A 23,402-nucleotide genomic window follows, 5' to 3' on the forward strand; every position below is an offset into this window, starting at 1 on the left:
GTGAAGAAACCTTTCTTACAAGCCTCCCAACAGACTATTCCTAACATCATATTGGCCCAAATTGAATCATTACATGCCCTCTGCCGAAAAACATCAGTGGCAATTAGTATTATTGATTTGGGCTGCTCCGGGTCAGAGAGAAGCCGGGCCACTTCTGAAGCACGTTGGCTGCCCAACACCTGAACGGAAGTTAGCAAGGAAGAGGGAAGTGGCTGCTGCCACTCAACAGTGAATGACTATGATGATCAACAGGGTGTACGACTGCCACGGCTGTGCGTATTTATAAGGGCTCACAAGGTGTATTTTAAAGTAATATGCAAACCCTTCAGTTAATCAAATAATATGTAAGCCCTTCCATTTGCATATTTTAAATTAATATGCAAACCCTTCAGTTACCAAGTTCGAAATCTGCAACCTGGAAACCTAGTATTACAAAGAAAGGGAAGTAATATTTCCTGTTATTTTTAAATCTAGGAGTATTACTTATGAGTATATAACCCAGCTTTTAAAGGAATAAGCTTTGAAGAATGAGCACTTGGCATGGAGTGAGTTCTGCGTGGCTCCATCTAGATCTTAGGATAGAGGGCTCCCGGACAGGTGACCCAAATGGGGCAGACTGGGGGAGCCAAGACAGCCCTCCTAAGGGTGTTTCTCTGGCAGAGGCCTGCTGTCCAAGTCACCCGGTGAGCCTCATACCAAACACCTGGAATATAAAGATAGGGGGGCAGGGTGGGGGCCATATGGGGAGTGTAGTTCCAGAAAAGGAGCTCATTCTAAGAAATCCTTTAAAGATGCCCAGATCCCTGGGACCTGGGAGACCAAACTGACGCCATTTCTCCTGCTTCCTTCTCTGTCCTTCACTCCAAAGCCGGCTCATCCTGAAGAGGACAGATTTCAAATGTAACAGGACACAGTCCTCCATGGGGGGGCAAAGCGGGAAACCTGGGGTGCCAAGGCCCGAGCTGGGAAGGGGATGAGTGAATGCACAACTGTGGAGCCACCATGCTGTCTCGGTTCCTTCTAGAACGCTTTTGTGGGCCTGACCTTCTGGAGTGATGAACATTTCTGCACACGTAGTCCCGTCGATACTATAGCCTTGTTCAGAAACTGAGTCTGTGCAAGAGGAAACACCAGGGCAGAGTTACCTGGGGTGAGGCTCCGGGGAGGGAGAGGCAGCCTGGAACATTGGTTTCTGTGGAGTGGGGTGGAGGGTGAGCTAGGGTGCTGCAGGGAGCTCCACCTGGGCTGCATTTTGGAGCCACCCATACCTAGACCAATTATACCAGAACCTCAGGGAGTGGGCTGAGCAAGGTTCCAACTACCACCTCCAAGTTCTTAGAAATAGGTCTCTCAATGCGTTCCCCTAAGAATATTGCTCCTAGCGCCACCTTGAATAATGTCATCAAGGGGTTTCATTCCCCTTCTGCCTATGCCCCCCACCCTAGATACCCTCTGTCTTGGACATGCAAATGGAGAGGATGGGGATGCTCAAAAGGCAGGTTTCTCCTCCTCTGCTCCATGACTGAGCTGAGAATCAAAGGCTCAGACTTGAGATCTCCAAGGCCCGTCTCTCCCACTGCCTTTCTGAGTGTCACTGTGCTTTTGGTATCTGATGAGGGAGCCCCTAATCATCCCACTTGCCTCTGCTTCCTCTCTACGAAACAACAGAGCGAGCCCAGCCCTGCCTGCTAAGCTGAATAACTTGGGTGAAGTTGAGTGATAATCTCCCAAATTTACTGTCACCCTGAGGGTCACCAACTGACTTTCCAGTGTACCCTGACTCTGTCCTGTACCAGCTGTGTCACCTTGGACAAGTGTTTATCCTCTGTAAGTCTTGCTCCTCAATCACTGCAAAATAAATACTGTAGCACAGGATTGTTGAGAACAGGGTCATCAGGATAGAGTTCAGAAAGCATTATCACAATGCCCAGAACATGGAAAGCACCTCAGAAATAGGAACAATCACTATTATTGTTCTATTGAAAGAAAACGGGCTTAGCGATTACTTTGTTCATTTGAGTAATAGTATACATTTCCAATATATTGATAGTAAAGCTATATATTTTTAGAAAATACTCTAATTCATTCCCTCATTCTTCAAGCTGGCCCCACACCCCAGTAAATTCAAATTAGTGGGGCTTTTGTTATCCCCCTAGGGAAGCTCGTTTGCAGTCAGGCACTGCCCCCCGCCACCTGCTGCAGTGTGGTATGGCTGAAGAGATCAGCAAATGACCCCAACATCTCCCAGTCCTGAGCCCCAGGATCCTGGGTCTTTGGTCACTTCTTTTTTTCCCCTTTTTAAAAAAATTTATTTGATTGAAGTATAGTTGACTTGCAACGTTGTGTTAATTTCTGCTGTGCAGCAAAGTGATTCAGTTATACATATATATACATTCTTTTTCATATCCTTCACATGTACGTGCTGGAGTCCGCCTCCACTGAACTTGCCCGTCTTCTCCCATAGGCTGTAAAGCGGTTCTTGAAACAGGAGTGCAAGTGTCATGGCGTGAGCGGCTCATGTACCTTGAGGACCTGCTGGCTGGCCATGGCCGACTTCAGAAAAACGGGCGATTATCTCTGGAGGAAGTACAACGGAGCCATCCAAGTTGTCATGAACCAGGATGGCACTGGTTTCACTGTGGCTAACAAGAGGTTTAAAAAGCCAACGAAAAATGACCTCGTGTATTTTGAGAATTCTCCAGACTACTGTATCCGGGACCGGGATGCAGGTAAGTTCAAAACACTTTATTCACAGCACCTAATTATTCCAACAATCAGCACTCTGCAATTTAAATGCAGAGCTAAAATTTAAGTGCGAAGTTCTGTATTTTCCGCCTGCCAATCTTATAAGCGCAGTCTGCTGCCTGCAGGTTCAAAGCTCAGGTTCTTTATAATTCATATTTAAAGTGCACAGAGAGCTCTCCTAAGCACCTGGAGAAACCGGTAGATAATGTGCAGATTCTGGAGGAATGGGAACCCAACAAGCATGCACACGGCAAAAAGTCAAAGTATGCAGATTAGCAAAATTCTTCAGCCTGGACAGAACTCTAATTAGTGGGTTAATGCCCATATGTATAGAAACACAGCATCTGTCCTGTGATCCCGAGGCTGAGAGGAGGACAGCTTCGCGGTGTATCTGCTGCCCCTTTAAATCCCACCTCTGTCACTGTGGAGAGGGTCCCAGGGATTTACAGTTAGCCTGTTCTGAAATCCTCCATACTTCACACTCCCTTGCTCTTTCCACAATGCTCAGAAAGTTGCCAAATACTTGAAAGCAAGAATTCATCCCCACTGGCTCAGCTGTCGGTGAGCAGTGGAAGAGGGCTGCATAAGAGGCAGTTCGTTTATTAAAGCCACACCCTTCCCTTGACGACGGCACCTTTTCTGTCCTGAACTCACTCAAAGAGCAGCTCCGTCAGCCTTAGCACAGCTGTTGCCACCTGTGGGTTTTATACGCGTGCTTTCCTCCACCTCTTGCCCCTCCCGGTCAGCACTGAACTCCTTGCTTAGCACAGTCCATGCAAAGACTCTGGTACAAAATACAAGTACTTGTACTCTCCACTGAGTACAAGTCTCAGTGGAGAGGAGGTGATGGAGAGCCCACAGCCAACTTGGCTGAAGCCAACTTTTCAGACTTAGTAGAAAGCAAGGGAATTCATTACCAGGAAAAACATCCTAGAATTCAAATTCTGAGTTTGTTTTTCATTCCAAAGTAATTGCAAAGGAAACAGTAAAACAGTGCAGACGTCAGCAGCTCCTATCACAGGTCTGACCAAGAGGCATGATTACCAGGGAATGTCACAAGAAGTCCAAAGCCTCTTCTTTGTCCCCGAGTGGTTGGATTTCCTTCATGGTTTGATGAGCTGGTTCTTTGCAGCACTGGAGCAAGTTTGTACATGCAGCGTCTGGATTAATAACTGCTGAGCGAAAGGGCCAGATGCTGTGCCCTGCTGCATTCCTCACATGCTTTGCGACCTCTAACAAGTCATCCTACCTGTCAGGCCAAAGTTTCGCCGAATCCCCAAGAAACCTGTGCGTTGGTACAGTAGGGTCCCAGAGGTCTGGGTCCCTCTCTGCCATTAACTAGCTGCTTAACCTCAGGCTCCTCAGACGGGCAGGGGGCTGATGACATCAGGATCATTTTAGGAACTATGTACTGACTCCTGTGTGCCAGGTACTGGGCTAAGACCATTGCACACATGGTCTCATTTAATCCTTAGAGCCTCCCTATGACATCAGTGCATTGGAACTGATTACTGAAAAAAAAAAGACGACTAAGAAGAGGGTGGCGGCTCCTGGTTGATCAACCCCAACCAAGAACCAAATTCACATCTTATTTTTTGAGATCAGATAAGCACCGTGGATATCATCATCCCTATTGAACAGATGAGAAAAGTGAATGACCAGCTCAAGATCTCACTGGTCTTGGAGGGTACGGATGTCCAGCTGTCTGACCCCACAGCCTGTGCTCCTAACCCTAACACTGCAACCTGTCCTTACCTTTCTCCCAGGGCATGTATTATGTGAAAGGCCTGGTGAAGCAGAAACCTCATTTTAAACATAAGAAGACCTGCTTCCTCGGGACATCTTTTCTGGTTTTTTGGATTGAAGCAGTTTGCACAGTGAAGCAAATGGCTATGCTTGATGAACACTTAACTGCTTCATAGATAGTCACTGAAATAAAGACCTTACTTTCTCTTCCCCACAAAGGAGATGCAGACCCTGCTGCGTCTTCAGGATGCTAAGTTATTCCCACACACTTTGCTTTTTCTATGCCTGTATCAGAACACAATTCTGTCTCTCGATCCTAAAATAGCAGACACATCTACAGCACCTGCCACGTGTTAGGGCTTGATCTACATTCTCTCACTGAGTCAGGTGGGTATGTTATTATCCCACTTCATGGGAGGGGCAACTGAGGCTCTGACAGGCAGGCTACGGATTTTGCCCAAAGACTCTTGATGGGCATGAGGCAGAGTAGGGACTTGAGCCCGAGTCTCCGCACGCTTGTAACCATTTTACTCTGCCTCCCAGTGCACCAGCCACTGGGCACACTGCTGCAGGTGCGGGCTTTCTGAGGGAGGCTATATAATTTACCCCCTCTCCTAATTTATTTCTGCTCTATTTTAGGCTTATTTTAGCTTCTCTGATTTAAAAAGATGTGAATTGGGTTCTGGGTTGGTGTTGACTAACCAGGAGCCACCTTACTATTTTTTAAGTAGCCAGTTCCATTGTTTTAGGTCAGATTTCCACTAAGATTCCTAGGTTAGTCATAACTTGTCTGAACTGCACTTGATGCCTTTATTTTTCTGCCTAGAAAAATGCCAGAGTCATCCATGAAAACTCGCAATATTTCTTTTGAATTCTGTTGACCATGAGATGATTCTTTTAGTGAAAATATGATTCAGGGCGTTTGATATCATGTAGAGAAAAGTTTGGATTGCTGACAGTAGTTTTTTCATTGTTCATATTTGGACAAACAACACATACAAATAGCACACGTATGAGATGCAGATTTCCCCTGAGACAGCCTCCTTCAACCCGCATAGCTGCCAAGGGCCTCGTGCTGGTCTGTGTAAAGGTGAGGCTTTCTCCCGGCCACTTTCTACTGGAAATTTCTGTAGTATGCAGTCTAGCAAGTCAGTCAGAGTGCGTGGTTCGGAATCTTCCTGGAGTAGCTCATAACTTCTGACTTTAGAGGCAGGGAGATGTGACAGAGTCTGAGACCTGTGAGAAGGGGAGATCCCTGAGCCCAATTCAGTGGCTGGCGTTCCTTCTCCGGGCTCTGTGCCCTTGTTTGGGTCAGTGCTAACATCCTCTGGTGTATGTTAAAGGAGCACTCACAGTTAACGAGTCAGGACATCACTGAGGGAGTCTCTCCCCTCACTAGGATCACACGACATCAGAAAGGGCCTGTTTTCTGGTAAATGGAACATGTTCAAGATGGGTTACCATCAGAGGTATCCAGGCTCTAAGATAAGTCAGAAGTTTGCAGTAAAATTTAAATCAAATAACATATATATATGTTCACTTGCTCTATTAAAATCGATATTAACTTGTCCCTAGATTACACCTCAAACTACCCACTCTGCTGTGTTGCGGTTATTTTATCTTGCTCTTTTGATAAAAATATATCATGCACGTTTAATATTCAGCTGACTGGGCACCTTCCCTTGTCAGCACTTGGAAAAGCAGTGATGGTGAGCAGGTTGAATATTGTCAAGTAATAGGTATTTGGAATTGGCAGACTTCAGTCTTGCTAGTCAGCACCTGCTGCCTGCTCGGATTCGCCCGTAACCTGACTGAAGTAAGCCGGCTTGTCTGTCATTTCGGCTTGTGGAGTGGGTAAACTCTGCAGGTCTGGTCCACTATTTTCCAGAGTGAGGGCCTCTTCAGAGACCTATTGAATCAGAATCTCAGGAAAACCCCTGAGATTCTGTATGCTTTTCAAACTCAAGCACATCAAAATTTGAAAAATCCATGATTTAGGTAGTCCATGGTTCCTGATTTTCCCATAAGTATTAGGTAAGAAGAAATCCAGAGAGATTTTTTTTTTTAAAATACCTGATCTCTTACAAAGGAAAGAAAGCTTTTTTATTTGAGGAGCTCTAAATAAATGTCATTCAAAAATATCCCTGCCCTGACTTACCCAGTGTAAGAGGGTGTCCTTTCACATTAAGGCCCTGCGTTTTCTGGAACCCTCTTTTACTGGGAATAGCACACTGAAATGATCTCGGCCATCAAAGCTTCCATTGGAATTAGCTTGACAGAGATCAGCAAGTCAGCCCTTTAGTGAAGTCCTGAAATGGTGATACCAGGAGTAGTGAATTTTGGTGAGAATTACAGAAGGGTGAGTCAAGACCCTAGGGTATTCCTGGGTGAGGACAGACCCAGACCTCAGGTGAGGAAGGGCGATGGGAACTTTGGGTGAATTCCTACTGAGAATCAGACTGTGGGCTACAAGCTTTATGTGTATTTTCTCTGAATCTTCACAGCTGTTACCTCCATTTACAGAGAAGGAAACTGAGCCTCTGAAAAGCTAACTTGCCCAAGATTTCATGGCCTGTAAGTGATAAACAAAACAAAACAAATAAAGTCAAAACCAAAATCTATACTTTTCTCACTTTGCTTCCTGAAATTTGATGGCAGTGACTGGGGGGCTGTGTAATAAAGAGTCAGCACGAGGACACAGAACATAATGGGATGAGGTGCCCACAAAGCAGGGAGGTGGGAGGTGGAGAGACTTCACCCATGTCTAGCTCAGGTTGCCTAGGAGCCCCTTTCAATGACAAGCCCTTCCAGAGTGTTAATGTCTTCAGTTGCTCCTAAGAAATGATAAGCTCAAAACCTGATTAAGGAAGATTTTCTTATGGCAACAATAATAACAAGACATTTTCTCCCAGTCTTCAGTTGAAGAAGGTGAGTGCTCTGATGTTCAACTATAAATACTCCCCAGAGATTCGGAGAGTAGGTACAGCCATGTGATGCTGTGCATGTGACATTTTGCAGGCCAAACTAGAGGGCAGACCTAGGAACTGGGCTTTCTGGGAAGGGTGGTTCTGTGGTTATCTTCTCTGGTTATTTCCCCAGGCATCTGTAAATCAAAGAAACCCTTAAGTTAGAGATAGGTGCATCGCTAACTAAGGAATGCTGCTGTCCTCTCCAGGGAAGCGTCTGCACCTAATCACAGGCCACTTTCACTGGTTATTTTGTAAAAACCCTGACCTGGGCCAGAGGTCACCCTGAGGTCTCTTCTCCCACTGTAGAACACAAGCAACTCTCCGCCTCCTGTCCAGTCAAGTACAAAAAGCAAATGGAGTTCAACAGTTGTTTAACTTGTTGCTGAAAACCTGATACAGGTTTCCCTCACTGTCTGGAAGTAGAGCCTTCCCATGGAACCTTTCGTAAGCCGAAATGGTATAAAGCGAATAAGCAATTACCTTGGGATACATCTTGCTAATAGATGCACAAGATAAATTGAGATAAAGCACAATACCTCACAGACTCCTTTCAAAGTGATGGCGCCCTGATGCTGAGATGCTGTGTGGGTCCTGAGGAGCTTGATGGGGGTGTCACCCCTGCTGCTCAGGTTTGCGCTGCCTCTCTAACAGCTTGCTGCAAAAACAAACGCTGAGAGCTTTGTTCACTTTTAGCCTTTTTTTGTAAAAGCAAAAATTCTCTTGGGATTTCTTCCAGTTAGCCAAAAAAAAAAAAAAAAAAAAAAAAAAAAACAGGTACCAATGTAGGTCTTTCGTAAAAGTGAAATGCTCGAAGTGAACTTTCTCACCATCGGGGGTTACCTGTACCTGGCTGAGAGCTGCAGGCTGTGAACGATGTAAGACCTCCCTCGGGTATCACGGTTTTTTTCCGTATTAATCATCTTTAGCAAACAGCTCAGTACCAAAGGAACACACAACTCCAACCACGGCTTACAGAGTTTGGTGTTCTAGACCTGCCCTGTGGTGTGGTTTGGTTTGCAGAACCTCTGAATGATGTGCTTGTGACCTGATGAAAAACAAGGGAACACCATGTCAGCCAATAGCAGTGGGTGGACCCTGTTGTTTTTTTTTAACATCTTTATTGGAGTATAATTGCTTTACAATGGTGTGTTAGCTTCTGCTTTATAACAAAGTGAATCAGTTATACATACACATATGTTCCCATATCTCTTCCCTCTTGCGTCTCCCTCCCTCTCACCCTCCATATCCTACCCCTCTAGGTGGTAACAAAGCACGGAGCTGATCTCCCTGTGCCATGCGGTTGCTTCCCACTAGCTATCTATTTTACGTTTGGTAGTGTATATATGTCCATGCCACGCTCTCACTTTGTCACAGCTTACTCTTCTCCCTCCCGATATCCTCAAGTCCATTCTCTAGTAGGTCTGTGTCTTTATTCCCGTCTTACCCCTAGGTTCTTCATGACCTTTTTTTTTCTTTCCTTAGATTCCATATATATGTGTTAGCATACGGTATTCGTTTTTCTCTTTCTGACTTACTTCACTCAGTATGACACACTCTAGGTCCATCCACCTCACTACAAATAACTCAATTTCATTTCTTTTTATGGCTGAGTAATATTCCATTGTATATATGTGCCACATCTTCTTTATCCATTCATCCGATGATGGACACTTAGGTTGCTTCCATCTCCTGGCTATTGTAAATAGAGCTGCAGTGAACATTTTGGTACATGACTATTTTTGAATTATGGTTTTCTCAGGGTATATGCCCAGTAGTGGGATTGCTGGGTCGTATGGTAGTTCTGTTGACAATCTGTATATGTTCTTTGGAGAAATATCTATTTAGGTCTTCTGGCCATTTTTGGATTGGGTTGTTTGTTTTTTTGTTATTGAGCTGCATGAGCTGCTTGTAAATTTTGGAGATTAATCCTTTGTCAGTTGCTTCATTTGCAAATATTTTCTCCCATTCTGAGGGTTGTCTTTTGGTCTTCTTTATGGTTTCCTTTGCTGTGCAAAAGCTTTGAAGTTTCATTAGGTCCCATTTGTTTGTTTTTATTTCCATTTCTCTAGGAGGTGGGTCAAAAAGGATCTTGCGGTGATTTATGTCATAGACTGTTCTGCCTATGTTTTCCTCTAAGAGTTTGATAGTTTCTGGCCTGACATTTAGATCTTTAATCCATTTTGAGCTTATTTTTGTGTATGGCATTAGGGAGTGTTCTGATCTCATACTTTTACGTGTACCTGTCCAGTTTTCCCAGCACCACTTATTGAAGAGGCTGTCTTTTCTCCACTGTATATTCTTGCCTCCTTTATCAAAGATAAGGTGACCATATGTGCGTGGGTTTATCTCTGGGCTTTCTATCCTGTTCCGTTGATCTATATTTCTGTTTTTGTGCCAGTACCACACTGTCTTGATTACTGTAGCTTTGTAGTATAGTCTGAAGTCTGGGAGCCTGATTCCTCCAGCTCCATTTTTCGTTCTCAAGATTGCTTTCGCTATTCGGGGTCTTTTGTGTTTCCATACAAATTGTGAAATTTTTTGTTCTAGTTCTGTGAAAAATGCCAGTGGTAGTCTGATAGGGATTGCATTGAATCTACAGATTGCTTTGGGTAGTAGAGTAATTTTCATAATGTTGATTCTTCCCATCCAAGAACATGGTATATCTCTCCATCTATTTGTATCATCTTTAATTTCTTTTATCAGTGTCTTATAATTTTCTGCATACAGGTCTTTTGTCTCCTTAGGTAGGTTTATTCCTAGATATTTTATTATTTTTCTTGCAATGGACCTTGTTTTGATACTAAATGTACAATTCCCACCAGGACACCTGAGCTCCCTCATCTCGTCATGGAACAAATATTTATGAAGCCTCTTCTATATGCCAGAAACTACGATAAGCCCCAGGAATACAAAAATGAGGTAGACAGACTCAGTCCTTGCCCTCGTGGTTTCATAGGCCTCCTCGTCCTTGTGGAGGAGCCAGGTGGGTGACAGGCAAGGAGACTCAGGCTAGGTGCTGGGGAACCCTGCCTGAACAGGAATGTGATTTTCTTAGGTTTCAGTCCTCACTCCATTGCACTATTACAAGGTCTTACCTTACATTTGTCACTTTGAAAAGTAAAGAATCAGTTATTCATTCCTTTCTGTGTTGAGCTTTATTGTAGAAATTTCATGAGCTGATACCTCAAAAGTGCTAGAACAGGAGAGAATGATATGAAAAATGTATTGGTGAGGCTTCTAAGTCACCATTTTTCCTGTCTGTCCCACTGGATTGTGATTCCATGATGGCAGGAACTATATGTCTGTTCACCACTGAATCCCTGGCATCTAGTACATAAACATGTGTTGGATCGAATTAAATGGCAAGCTATAAACAACATAAAATATGTTCAGCATATTAGCTGGATTCTTACATTGGTGCAGTGTCATAGCTTAAAGATAACTTTACCTTCCTTTGACAGGCAATTACTAAGCACATCTTCACTCATCACTGATTACTTTATAATACACAGCCTGTGAAAATTCCCATTGAAGCTTAAGTGTTAAATGGAATTTTCCCTCATATTCAAGTGCATTAGTGGGGCATTTACAGAGCTTAAGATGCTGCTGGCTGCCCGTTTCCTTGGATGAGATCAAAGGTCTCAAATAAATGCAGCAGCAGACCCTATCTGTTGCTTTTAGCTGCCACCACATACTCAGTTCTTTTACTCTTTGGGGGGGCCTTTTTCATTTATTGTTATCAGTGGGATTACTGGGTAGTTCATCTGATTTCATTGTTAACATAGCAAAATACTTTTTACCTCCAGTGCTATTTTACGTTATAGGCATGATCTACAAATCTGCATTACCTTTTGGAATATAGATTTGCTAGAATTACTATACTTTTAGGATACACTAAAAAGTACCCTAATTTGAATTAGTTGAAAGTAACAATCAGATTGAATTTGTGAAAAATTTTTTAAAAAGGAAATTTTTTTCTTTCAAAAGAAAGAAAATTGCAGGAAAAAAGATTTTATTTTCTTATTTTGAAATCTTTGACATAATTTAACTACTAACAACAAAGGATTTACCAAATAGACATCCTTTACTTTTTCGGGAAATAGAAAAAAATTATCTCTAATTACCATATTAATGTGTTGCAAGCAAAAGAATGTTTAAGTACTTTAAAATAATGTATTTGCTTACTTCCTTTAAGCTTTCCCCCTCCCTGAAACCTATTTTGTGCTTGTGTGGTAAATCTCCTTTTTAAAATATGCAAATTTCATATTCCTAGGGAAAGAGCCCTGTATTATAGATTAGGAGACTTTGGTGCTACCTATTATTATTTCTACTGATTACTAATTAGGTAGTCTTGGGCAAATTAACTTCTTTGGGTCTCTTAAGATACGTGTGTCACCTAGAAATTCCTAAGGTTCCTATGATTCAATTATGAATGAATGAATTGTTCCTTAATCTTACTCTAAGTTTGCAATAACACAACCTGAACTTGATGCCACAGACTCTCTTAAGTTGTCATTTTGAATTTCTGTCATTTAAAAATGTGCCACACTTCTTGTATATGTTCTCTGTGTATCAAGTGAGATAATTTGAATTAAAACCTGGCTTTTAGCTAGTCTATTCTCCCATAGTGCCTGGGGACTGGGTGACCCCTCCCTGGAGGGGAGGCTGATCTTAATTTTTAAGGAATTGCTTTTAATATTTGACCACCTGAGAACTATGCAGTATATAGAAGAAATATAAGACCTAATGCTGTCCTTGGGAAGCAAGATGCATGAGAAATCGTCAAACATTTCAAAACAGTGTATGAGCTCTACTGGCTGACGTGCTAACATTATAGGACTTAAGAAGGTGGTCCAGGTGGGCTTGGAGCAGCCAGGGAGCGCTCTATGACAGGTGCTGAAGTAGGCCTGAATCTTGAAGGATGGGAAGACTTTCAATCTAAAGGAGTTCGAGGAAAGTCCAGTGCAGCAGATAAGAGTAACTCTTATGAGCAAACAGTCTACACGGCTGTGACATCAGAAAGTCTCTTCAGGAGACGGCCTGACTAGAGGATAGGGGTGGAGGGCAGTGGGAAATGAACTTGGGTAGGCTAGCTAGTGCCAGATATGGAAAACCTTGACCAGTCTAACCTCAACAACTTTAATTCCACGATAGGATTTGCTAATTTAATGGGACATGCTTTCCTGTGCCAGTCAAACCTGTCCTAGTTATTATGAAAATGTTGAGGAAAACCCTCTGAGATAAGTGGAGAGACATTGTCCTTCCCTGCTTTTAAGCTTTGCAATCACTGATGTGAGGAAGGGGGAAGCCTTCCAAGTAGATGAATGTGCGGTCTCTAACATTTGCTCTTTAACATTCTTTTCTTCCCTCAATAAATCTGTGTTGTGAATGACAACGGGTAAGTCAGCCAGAGGAGAAACAGCCTATTGGATGACGGGCTTAAGTGAATCTTGCCTTATGCCCTAACGGTCAACATATGGGCTTCTGTCAGCCTGGAGTGGTAGGAATTTCCAAAGATACAGGCCCATCCAGAGAGAGAGAGAGAGTGAGAGAGAGCGAGGGAGCGAGTGCCCTTTCTCCAGGTCCCTGAGGTGTGGGTCTGGGAACTATTAGCAAAAGCCCTTCATCCTCCTCTGCTGTCAGGAAGATGCATGTTAGGGGAGACAAGTGTTTTTGCACTGGGAACCCTGACTCCATCATTAATTTTATAGCTCTGGGGATGGGATGCTTGATTCTATAAAGTTCCCTCAGCATTGCTTTACCAAAGATGTATTATGTGGCCCCAAACTTACGTGATTTAGAAACTCTGATTCTTCATTTTTTTCCCATGCATATGTGAGCTCTTGTGTGAATCAGGGTGAGGAAAACACCTGTGGGAGGAGAGCGGTCCATCTGGCTGGAACCCGCACCTTCCCATGGTTACAGACCGCCCGGATTTTACGGGCACTGACTCCAGGCAGATGATCTAATGACAGTGCGGTATGAAGATGACAGGTGAAGGTTTGGGTCCGCTGAACCTGAGTCTGTACCACACTGTCTGGGGATTGGGATCTGTACCCAGGCAGGTCACATATCTGGGCACACTTCACAAACCTAAGGCAAAGGGAAGTCAGGGAGAAGAGCTTCCAACTTGTCACTTCTCTTAAGTGAACTGAGTAAATCAGAGTGTAGTAAGAAATAACATTATAAAGCAATATAAATGATCTTTTAAATAAACATGTTAAATCTGAAGCATCTAAATATGTGTTTATCCATTTAACATATCAATTTGGGAGACTAATATTAGGGCCATTACTCAAAAGTATTTTTTAACTTTCTCCTTTGAAGTATTTTTAGAGCCAGCCACACAGGCTTTGTAGATATTGTATGATGCAAATATTTGACCCATAAAGATCAATTTGGCATTTGGAAATGGCGCAGAGAATCTTAGAATGAAGTCTGAGAAGAGCTAGGTAAGTGAGCAAGCTATGCCATTTCATTTTTGGTGATATGTAAATTGGTGCTATAGGCTTTCCTGAGCAGAGAGCTCTGCTTAGGGACGGCTCCTCCCAGAGTCTTCAGTCGTAGCCACATCAGCAACATGTATTAGAACCAACTTGGGAGCACGCGTGTTTTGGAGATGTGCGTTCTGGTATTGCAAAGTATTTGGTCTGTCTCATTCCTCAAAAAGGTGCCAGGAATTCAACAGGAATATCAGTACGGGAATAATGCAGGGTAAGCTACAAATACCACGTTAACAAGCCTTGTTCACTTTCTCACAAGACTTCGGTGTCCTAATTGTCTACGGCATATCACGAATTGGAGGAAAAGGTCCCCTCCAAAAGAGTTATAAGTCAGGACCTTTGCAAGTTCTTCAGTTAATAAAATAATGAAGGGAGAGAACAGGAAATCTGCTAAAGCACTGATCACATACTGTTACACATGAGCCTGTCCCTGGCGGGACACGAGATCAAATCACAAGGTCAAGAGCTCCATCTCCAAATCCTGACCCTGCCACCTGCTCGCTGTGTGATCTCGGGCAAGTCACTTAACCCCTCTGACCTTCTGTTTCCTCATTTCCAAAACAGTGATGATAATAGTACCTACTTTATAAGCACTTATGAGAATTAAATGAGATAATACAGGCAAAGGCTTATCCCAGGGCCTGGCCTGTGTAAGTGCTCCACAAATATTGGCCCCAGTTATGAACAAAAAGGAGAGAAAGAGGATAAAAAAGAAGATAGAGGGGGAAGAAAGAAAGAAGAGGGGCAAAAGAGAAGAAAAGAAAGGACGGAAGAACTTCAGCTCTCTCTGGCTTTGAAAATGTGAAAACTGGCTCTTCTGGTAGGTGTAGCTGGCTTTATTTCCCCAGGGCTCTTGTTATGGCCTAGGTGGGGTCATCAGATCATCTAATGAGTGACTCATTACTTAATAAGTTGGTATATTATTTAGAAAAAGAGATCTAAAAGTATATGTCACAAATATTCAGAACTAAACAAGCAGCCAGGTCATAAAACTCAGTGGCTCCTTTTCATAAAGCACACGTGAGCGCTCTCTCTTTCTGTCTCTCACACACACATATATGCATATAATCTTGTGTATGTGTATATATATATATATATATATATATACATATATGTATAGTCTTGATTCTTTTTATTTCAAGAATAATGGTGATGGTGATGTTTTCTGTCTTGCAAAGGCTAATGGGAAGTCCTTATTATAATTTCAATACAGGAAGCAATACCAACACGTTTTGTGTAGCTTCTGTACTCTGGCAAACTCTCTTTTCAGGGTTTTGAGGAAATGGCTCTATATTCTCCTCAAACGGCAGCAAGTGTCAAAACTGCCCTTCCTCCCTGCAGTCTGTCATCAGATCTAATGAGAGCCAAACCCCAAAGCAGGGCCAGTTTGTAGTCCTTCACTAAGCAGCCTCGTCCTCCCCTCGGCTGGCCCATCCTGGCGCCGCTGATCCCTCAGAGGGGCCGTTGCTGCTCCGGGCTGCGACCCCACAGCGTTCTCACATCAGTGGCTCTCAACCTTCAAAAACCCATCTCACATTTTCTTCTGGGCCTTCATTATGCCCTGTTTGGGCAGCCAGTGGAGAGTGGTAGGTTCAGATTCATCGTGAATTCCAGCATTGTGTAGCTGAACACTGAACTGCTGAGAAGGCTCAGAGGCAGAGTCTTTGTCTCCTTTTCTGAAACCACTTCCTAGTTAAGCTCTTGCCAGCGGCCATCACTTTGCTCCTCTCAGAGTTTGGATGATGTTGAGACCACTTCACTGAACAACCTTCTGTCCAGTTGGAGTCCAGTTAGTTCAGTTTGCTGCATTTGGGGGACAAAACCCACCAGGACCATTAGTCCAGGCTGAGTTAGACCACACGATTCGACCTCCTTAGGCTTGCAAGCCGCCAGGGAAAGACCACGGAGTTCGATGTCAGTAAAAGGCCCACAGCCTGATTCAGGAATGAGACATTTGGCCTCCCTGTCCTGGCCCCTGTGCCCCAGAGCCACAAAGGGGATAAAGAATTCTAATTGCATGGTAATGTATTTATATTCTGATAAATGCATGTCAGTGGAAGTGAGGAATGCTCATTGACGTGCAGGGCTTATGAACAAAACACATAAAAGGTAAAAACTCAGTTGCCTCTGAGACGGCAGGTGAGAGCACTTTTCACACAACCCCTAGGGGTCTCATTCACACCCAAGGCTTCAGTTGCCACCTCTGCCAAAGATTTCCTAATCGGCATCTCCATCCTGACCTCTCTCCTGAGTCCCAGAGAGGATTTTCAGTGACCATTCCTACCTGTATGGCACACAGTCACAGCCAACTCAACATGCTGAAAACTAAGCTCGTTATCTTCCCCCAAAGCCTGCCTCTCCCAGGTGTCCCCCACCTCAGGGAATGTCACCCGCGTAAACCCCGGCACTCCCGCCGGAAGCCTGGGAGCACCTCTCCACTCTCCTCAACCTCTCAGCCCCTTGTCCAGTCAGTCACCACGTCCTGAGGTGCAGCCTTCTCAGCTTCCCTCGAGTCCGTTAACCTCTCCCATTGCCACTACCACTGGCTCCATCCAGGCCACATCGTGTCCTGCCCAGAGTCCTTTATTGGTTTCTAACTGGTCTCCTGGCCTTCACCCTGGCCCCCTTCAATCCAGTCACCCATAGTGATTCTTCTGAAATACAAGTCAAATCATGTCTCCCTTTTGTGTAATAACTCTCAATAGCATTCCTCTGCCCTTGGTTAAAACGTAAACCCCTTGGCCTGTGACACAAGGCCTTTCACAGGCAGCTTCTGCCCACCTCAGTGGCTCATCTCCTGCCACTGCCCGCTTTGAGCATTACGCTCCAGCTGCGGTGAACACTTCTCCGCTAAGTCTTCGCGTCTGTGGCCTTAGCTGCTGCCTCCTGTTCCTCTTCCTCATTCCCTTCCCCCTTCTCTTCTTGTTAGTGAAATATAAAATGCATCCGGCAAAGGGCATGTACCACATGTGTACAGCTAAGCGAACCGTCTCAAATGAGCACCCCCAGGTAACATGCGCCCAGATCAGGACCCTGAAGAGAACAGTACCCCAGAAGCCTCCTTCAGGCCCCTTTTCACTACCTCCCCAAGAGATAGCACTACCCTGACTTCTAATGGCACAGACTAGTTTTCCCCACTTTTGCACTTTATATAAATGAAAACTTACACAATGTTATCATCTAACTCCTGCTGCATAGCAAACCACCGATCAACGGAATGGCCTGAAATCACCTTAAAGTTCCACCTTCAGCTTCATCAGTCCTTGCAGCTCTGCTCTTTTGTCCACTTCATCACCAAGCTTCTTGCAAACTGCCCACACTCTGTCATCACCTGGCCTCTCATCCTGTTCACTCTTCAATCCACTGCACCCACCTGTATTGTTCCACTGAAGCTGCTCTCATCAAAAGGCACGAGTTACCTCCTTATTGTTGAACCAGATGAACAGTTTTCAGTCTTTTCCTACTTGACACGCCCCACCATCCAACTCACCCTTTAATTCAGTGGGTCACCAAGTCCTAGGGCTTCTTCCTCTTCAACCCATCCTGTATTTGTCCTACTTCTGTCTCCACTCATTATCTCTTGCCTGGACTAATCCAACAGCCTCAAGATACCTCTCTGACCCAAGCCACTCTTCCAGATTTATCATTGCAACATATTTTTCCCTGAATAGAAATCTGGACTGGCTCACCACCCACCATGGAATAAAATCCAAATTGCAGCAAGGCAGGAAGACTCTTTGACCTGTTGCTCCAACCTCTCTTTCCGTGCTTTTTGCCTAACACACACCCTCTGCCTCGGCCACGTTGAATCTGCACAGTCTCTTGTGTACTTGACCTCTGAATTTCTGCTGGGAGGTTCTCTCTCGCCAGAAATGCCTGTCACCCCATTCTCCCCTTCAAATCTTCTATCTATCCTTCACGTCATATCTGTAATGCCACCTCCTCTACAAAACCATTAACAGCTCCTTTTCTGATCCTGTTTTCTACTATTATTACTAATAAATATCATTATTATAATATGCTTGGCTTACCCCCCTAGAACATAAACTCCTCGAGGCAGGCAGGATCTTTGCTTTGTTCACTGATACAGCAGCCCAAGCTCCCAGAACTGTGCCTAGCACATAGTAGGCACTCTTGTTAAATACTTGTTAAGTGAATGAATGGTTAACATTTATTGAGCACTTATTATGCCGGGAGCTTCCAGGCAGAATCTCATTCAGTCCCCACCACAGCCCTATGAGGAAGGAACTGTTCTTATCCCAGTTTTGCATAGGAAGAAACTGAAGCTTAATGAGATTAAGTAACGTGCCCAAGGTCACACAGTTGATACATGATAAAGCTAGGATTTGAACCCTGATTTGTCCAAGCCCTAAATAACCTCTCTCTACTGTCTTGAGCTTTGCAGCGGTGTCTTCCACAAAACTCTACCGTTGGCTATAGTAGGTCTTCAGCAAATGGAGCAGTTATCTTGAAGTAGTGGAAATAACTCTTTACATATTTATCTCTTCATTATATCATGAGTTCCCTGAGAACAGGAAGTGAATCCTAATTATTTTATTTCCTCATGGCCACCGCCAGAAACCCCAGGTAGCCGCACAGTGTCTCACACACGTTTGTGTTCGCTGAATGTTTACTGAATTAAGTAAAGGAGTCTGCTGTTAGAGGCAGCACGTGGCAGCCTGTCCTTTTTGCACAGTCAGGGATTCTGAGTACTGTCCCGATGGTTGCCCCGAATCCAGGCCCAGCTGCTGTCTCTTCCAACGCTTTGCTTCTTCAGCACACGATGTAGGCTCAGGGCCATCCCTGGCTAACCCACCCGCCACCCTGACTCCGGCCCTTTGCCGTCCTTCCTGTCCTTATGAAATTGCCCTGCCTGTCTTCCTGCTGTCAGTGGTCTGATCACACAGAGCAAGTCCTGCCCCCCCCCACCCCTCTTCTTGACCCCATGCCCTGCTTGAACCTGGCTGCTTCCTTGGTCGTTCTTGACAGGCAGCTCAACATGACTTTTATATAGATAATTGGAACACAGGGTGGAATGTGATAAGCGCAGAGTCACGAGGCACTGGAGGAGCTATGAAGAGGGAAAAATTCCTAGTTAAATGATGGAGGAATGGAAAGTGAAGCCACTGTCTTTTTCATCCCGATAAAAGGTGTTTTTGTTTTGTTTTGTTTTGTTTTTAATAAAGAGTTTAGGTTTGTTGGTTATTTAGGATTGTCAATTGCAAGTGATAGAAACTTGAGTGCTTTAAGCTGAAAGGTGAAATTTACTATAAGGATACAGTCTCTCGAGGTATCCAAAGGTTGGAATGCAGCCAGACCTCAGAGAGAAATGTCCAGAAAACAGTCCAGGGTCTGGGCAGCATTCTCTTTCCATGTCTTATCCTCACTGTCTCTGTACATCTGCCTCGTTCTCATCTCTCTGTGATGTCTTCTCGTCCACAGACCTCATCATGGTACATGGCTGCCAATGGCTGCTGTGTTTATACTTGGAATTTGTACTAACTGTTCCCATCAGAACCACAAATCCTCAGGGAAATCTACCTCATTGGCCCGGCTCGAGTCCGGTGCTCACCCCTGGCCCAGTCACCTGCTGCCAAGAGAGCAGGGTCACGTTGTTCACCATGGCTGCCAGGCGCCCTGCTCTGTGCAGAAAGGATCATTGTAAGCTGAGCAGACTCTCTAAAAATGTCCATTACAATTGGTTCTGTTACCAGATATGGCTCTTGTAAAAGAACTCTGGGTGCCTCCTCAAGAAAAGAACAATTAAGAGGCTTCCTAGGGCTTCCCTGGTGGCGCAGTGGTTGAGAGTCCGCCTGCCGATGCAGAGGACGCGGGTTCGTGCCCCGGTCTGGGAAGATCCCACATGCCGCGGAGCGGCTGGGCCCGTGAGCCATGGCCGCTGAGCCTGCGCGTCCAGAGCCTGTGCTCCGCAACGGGAGAGGCCACAACAGTGAGAGGCCCGCGTACCACAAAAAAAAAAAAAAAAAAAAAATGGAGTCTTCCTAGCTTTGAGATTCTTTGAGAAACAAATACATAAATATGAATTGCCAAACAGCAAGCATGATCCTAATTAACTAAGACAATGTCCACTAGTCATTTCTAACAGGCTTTTCATACCAGTTTTATCAAAGACCTAGAATCCTGGCTTCAACCAGGTGTCTCACACACATCTAGATGACCCACTAGACCAAAGCATGGAAGATAAACCAGGCTGGGCATCGCTCCCTCCTCAAGGCCTTACACAAATGATGCCCACACCTGCCCTTCGGCAACCAGAGTTCTCTTGTCTTTCTAATAAGCCAGTGTAATCAAGTCTGGGGAGACAAAATCCCCACCGTTGGAGGGTTCCATGCCCCAACAAATTCCAACAGAGCTAACTTTGACCACTGCTTCCTTAATGTGATTTAAGGCTGGGAGAGAGAGGACTAGTATGGCTCCTTCTTTCATCCTGATCTGGCCTTGCCCATTCAGTGACCCATCAATCTAAGGCTGGGTAAGGATAATCTGAAAAGTTTATCCAACTTAGAAGTGGGAATGCTGGAGTCAGGATGTCCAAGGCAGCTGCAAAGCTTCACGTCCATTCTTCCTGGACAGGGTGCTCACTGCTGTTGCCCCCAGGGTGCTCCGGGGGTCCACAGAATTGGTGGCACAGCCCCGGGATGTGGTGAGGTGGCATCAGGGCCCCGTCCTGGTGGATGACAACGTGACGCTTCCTCTCGAAGCATACTGTGTTCCACCCACACCATTTCAGTGACACCCCCTGGCTTGTCTTCCAGGCTCCCCGGGTACAGCAGGCCGTGTGTGCAACCTGACTTCCCGAGGCATGGACAGCTGCGAAGTCATGTGCTGTGGGAGAGGCTATGACACCTCCCGCGTCACCCGGATGACCAAGTGCGAGTGTAAGTTCCACTGGTGCTGTGCTGTGCGCTGCCAGGACTGCCTGGAGGCCCTGGATGTGCACACGTGCAAGGCCCCGAAGAGCCCCGACTGGGCGGCTCCCACATGACCCCAGCGGAGGTCCCCATCCACCTTCCCTCCCACAAGGACTCCACTGGATCTGCAAGGATGCTGGGCTCTTGGGTTCCCTCTGGGAGATGTTTCCTTAGGCACGTGGCCTTTGTCTCTACGGAAGCCTCTTCCTGCTCCCTGGGGGCCTGGGACGGGGCCCACACGCTGCACATTAAGCACGCCCTATTTTCTCCGACCGCCGGCATCCTGTGGCACGTCTCTTCCTGGTCGCGCCGGGCTGTTAGAGGGGGGAGGGGTGGTGGGCCCAGACCACTGTCTCTACCCACCTAGACGTTTCCTCTTCTAGAACAGTTGGCCGGAGGGAAAAAGAGTGTCTCAAAGGAGCTTCCTCTGTGTTTTCCAACAAATGTTCACAGTTAAGAAATTCCATACTTCTGTCCGGAGGGTGAACTATAGAAAGCAGGATAAACCCCTACTGAATTAACTTTAATTCTTGAAAAGACCAAGCAAGGCTTTTGCCTGATCGAGTGATTTTCACAGCCACCACCTCTGGGGTGATTGGTAATTGGCTGGAGAAAAATGGCTTTCAATAAACTTTAGGTTTCAAATGCACGCATTTCAAGGCATTTGTTGCCATATTAAAATCTGATGTGACAAGGTGGGTCTGTTGTCCTTTGGTACAGTTTGGAGTCTGTGCAATAGCAAAAGCCTCAGAAAGTGATTGCTTTGCATTACTGTCCACTCAATATAAAGAACTTTTTAGGGAATGAGATCACTTAGAATCTGAAGGGAGTTTAAAAGAAAACTGATGATCTGGCAGTATTCTGTAACTGTTGGGTGAAGATGGAGGAAAGTAACCTAGTGAGTGGAATGTCAGAAAACACATCTGTACAGATAAGGGGGAAGGAGAGGAATGAAATTCCTAGCTGGTGTGATGCTTGTGGCCCATGGAATTCTGTAACTGAGATGGCTTTAAGAATGAAAACTTTGGGGATGACAAGACCAGGGAACCAAAATGCTGACAGAGAGGTTTCCAGAGCGAGGTCACGCCTGGACAGCTCCAACCATAAGTGGACAACTAAAAGAAGTCGGCCGTGTGCGCAAAGGGGCATCAACTAGTTCCTGTCGCCCTTCAAGCACGTTGTAAAGATCTGTCATATTTAATTGTGTTCATTTGACGCTTACAAGATGACAAGATACCATAACCTAAAGCAAATAACACATAGCCTTGCTTATAAAGTTGGTAACCCTAGTGTATTATATTGCAAACAAATTGTAACTTGGAGACTATATTTAAGGGACCCAGCTGTAATTAGGGGAACATCGATATGCAAATTGTGGCTGGCTTCTGCCCTAAACTGCAAGATGACATCCAAGGAAAATGGAGAGGCTGCCTGCCCCATTTTATCAGATGAAAGATGTATCAGATGAAAGAAAGGTGAAATACCCGAAGGTACTCCTCATTCCCCCCCTCCAGTTAGGTTCTAGTTCTAAATGTGATCTCTTCACAGAGCTACATTAACTAACAGGATGATTCATTATGGGCATCTGGTGTCAAATTACTGATGCTTGCTTACCCTTTGATACTTTGGCCTTCTGGTTCTCTATCCTTGATTTAGAGCAGGACATTTACACCAAGCCTCTTGGAAATCAACCCTCTGGAGTGCTTTGTCATAATGATATTTGCCTCTTAGCTTTCTTTAAAATGACAGAATTCATCTCTTTTCACTCACTCCCAAACCCTAAAATTAATTGTCTAATTTTTCCAAAGTGGCTCTTCCTTCTTTTTATTCTAAGGATTCAGAGGGTGGGAGGATGGAGCGTGGTGGTGGCTGCTCTGAGCCCAGTGTGGGTCCGGGAGCGGGGAGCGGGGGGTGAGTGGGAGGCCGAACAGGTGAGCTCAGTCTTAGTTACACTAAAGCTTGCTGTGGGAGGATGGAGGGACTTTCTTGGGGGTCCCAAAGCCATCAGCCCCCCTTCCTGCTGGATGAACTGTGAACTCATAAATCCATGGATATATTTAGACATGGAAAGGATCTTAGAGGACATCTTAGCTCCCCTCAGCCTGTATCTGGGGAAACTGAGACCAAGAGAAGTGAAAGGATCTGTACAAATACCAGCCGTTACCCTGATACTCCCACAAACAGGACCACACTCTAAGAGTCTTCAAGAAAGTTAAGCACTTTATCTATTAAATGAAACTAGTTTGTCTCAGAATTAACTTGGTGGATTCTAAGCAATTTTAGTATCTTGAGAGGATGTTCATTGTTTGTTTGTTTGTTTATCCCTGGCATGCTTAGATCTGACTTTCTTCTTATGCTGAAATGCATCCTTCCTGATAAGGAGCAAAGGGGACAAGGCATGTCCGTGTCCCCTTGCTCATACACTGCCTCTTGCTGCATAAATTGTCCTATTTTGTAAGAGAGACTATGGCAGCCATCTCCAGTGGTAGTAGATGAAGCCACTGTGG

At 44.9% G+C, this 23,402-nt stretch overlaps 1 protein-coding gene across 1 annotated transcript in view; it reads left to right on the forward strand.

Moving 5' to 3' along the window:
• Nucleotides 1-21,991, forward strand: part of WNT2 (Wnt family member 2) — a 45,269-nt gene extending 23,278 nt beyond the window's left edge. The window contains exons 4-5 of the mRNA XM_032643242.1: nucleotides 2,465-2,729; nucleotides 20,740-21,991. Coding sequence (XP_032499133.1) covers nucleotides 2,465-2,729; nucleotides 20,740-20,969 — 495 coding nt within the window. The 3' untranslated portion in view covers nucleotides 20,970-21,991. The remainder of the gene's footprint in view (nucleotides 1-2,464; nucleotides 2,730-20,739) is intronic.
• The last annotated feature ends 1,411 nt before the right edge of the window (nucleotides 21,992-23,402 follow it).

This window comes from Phocoena sinus, chromosome 9, assembly GCF_008692025.1.
Source record: "Phocoena sinus isolate mPhoSin1 chromosome 9, mPhoSin1.pri, whole genome shotgun sequence".
NCBI lineage: Eukaryota > Metazoa > Chordata > Mammalia > Artiodactyla > Phocoenidae > Phocoena > Phocoena sinus.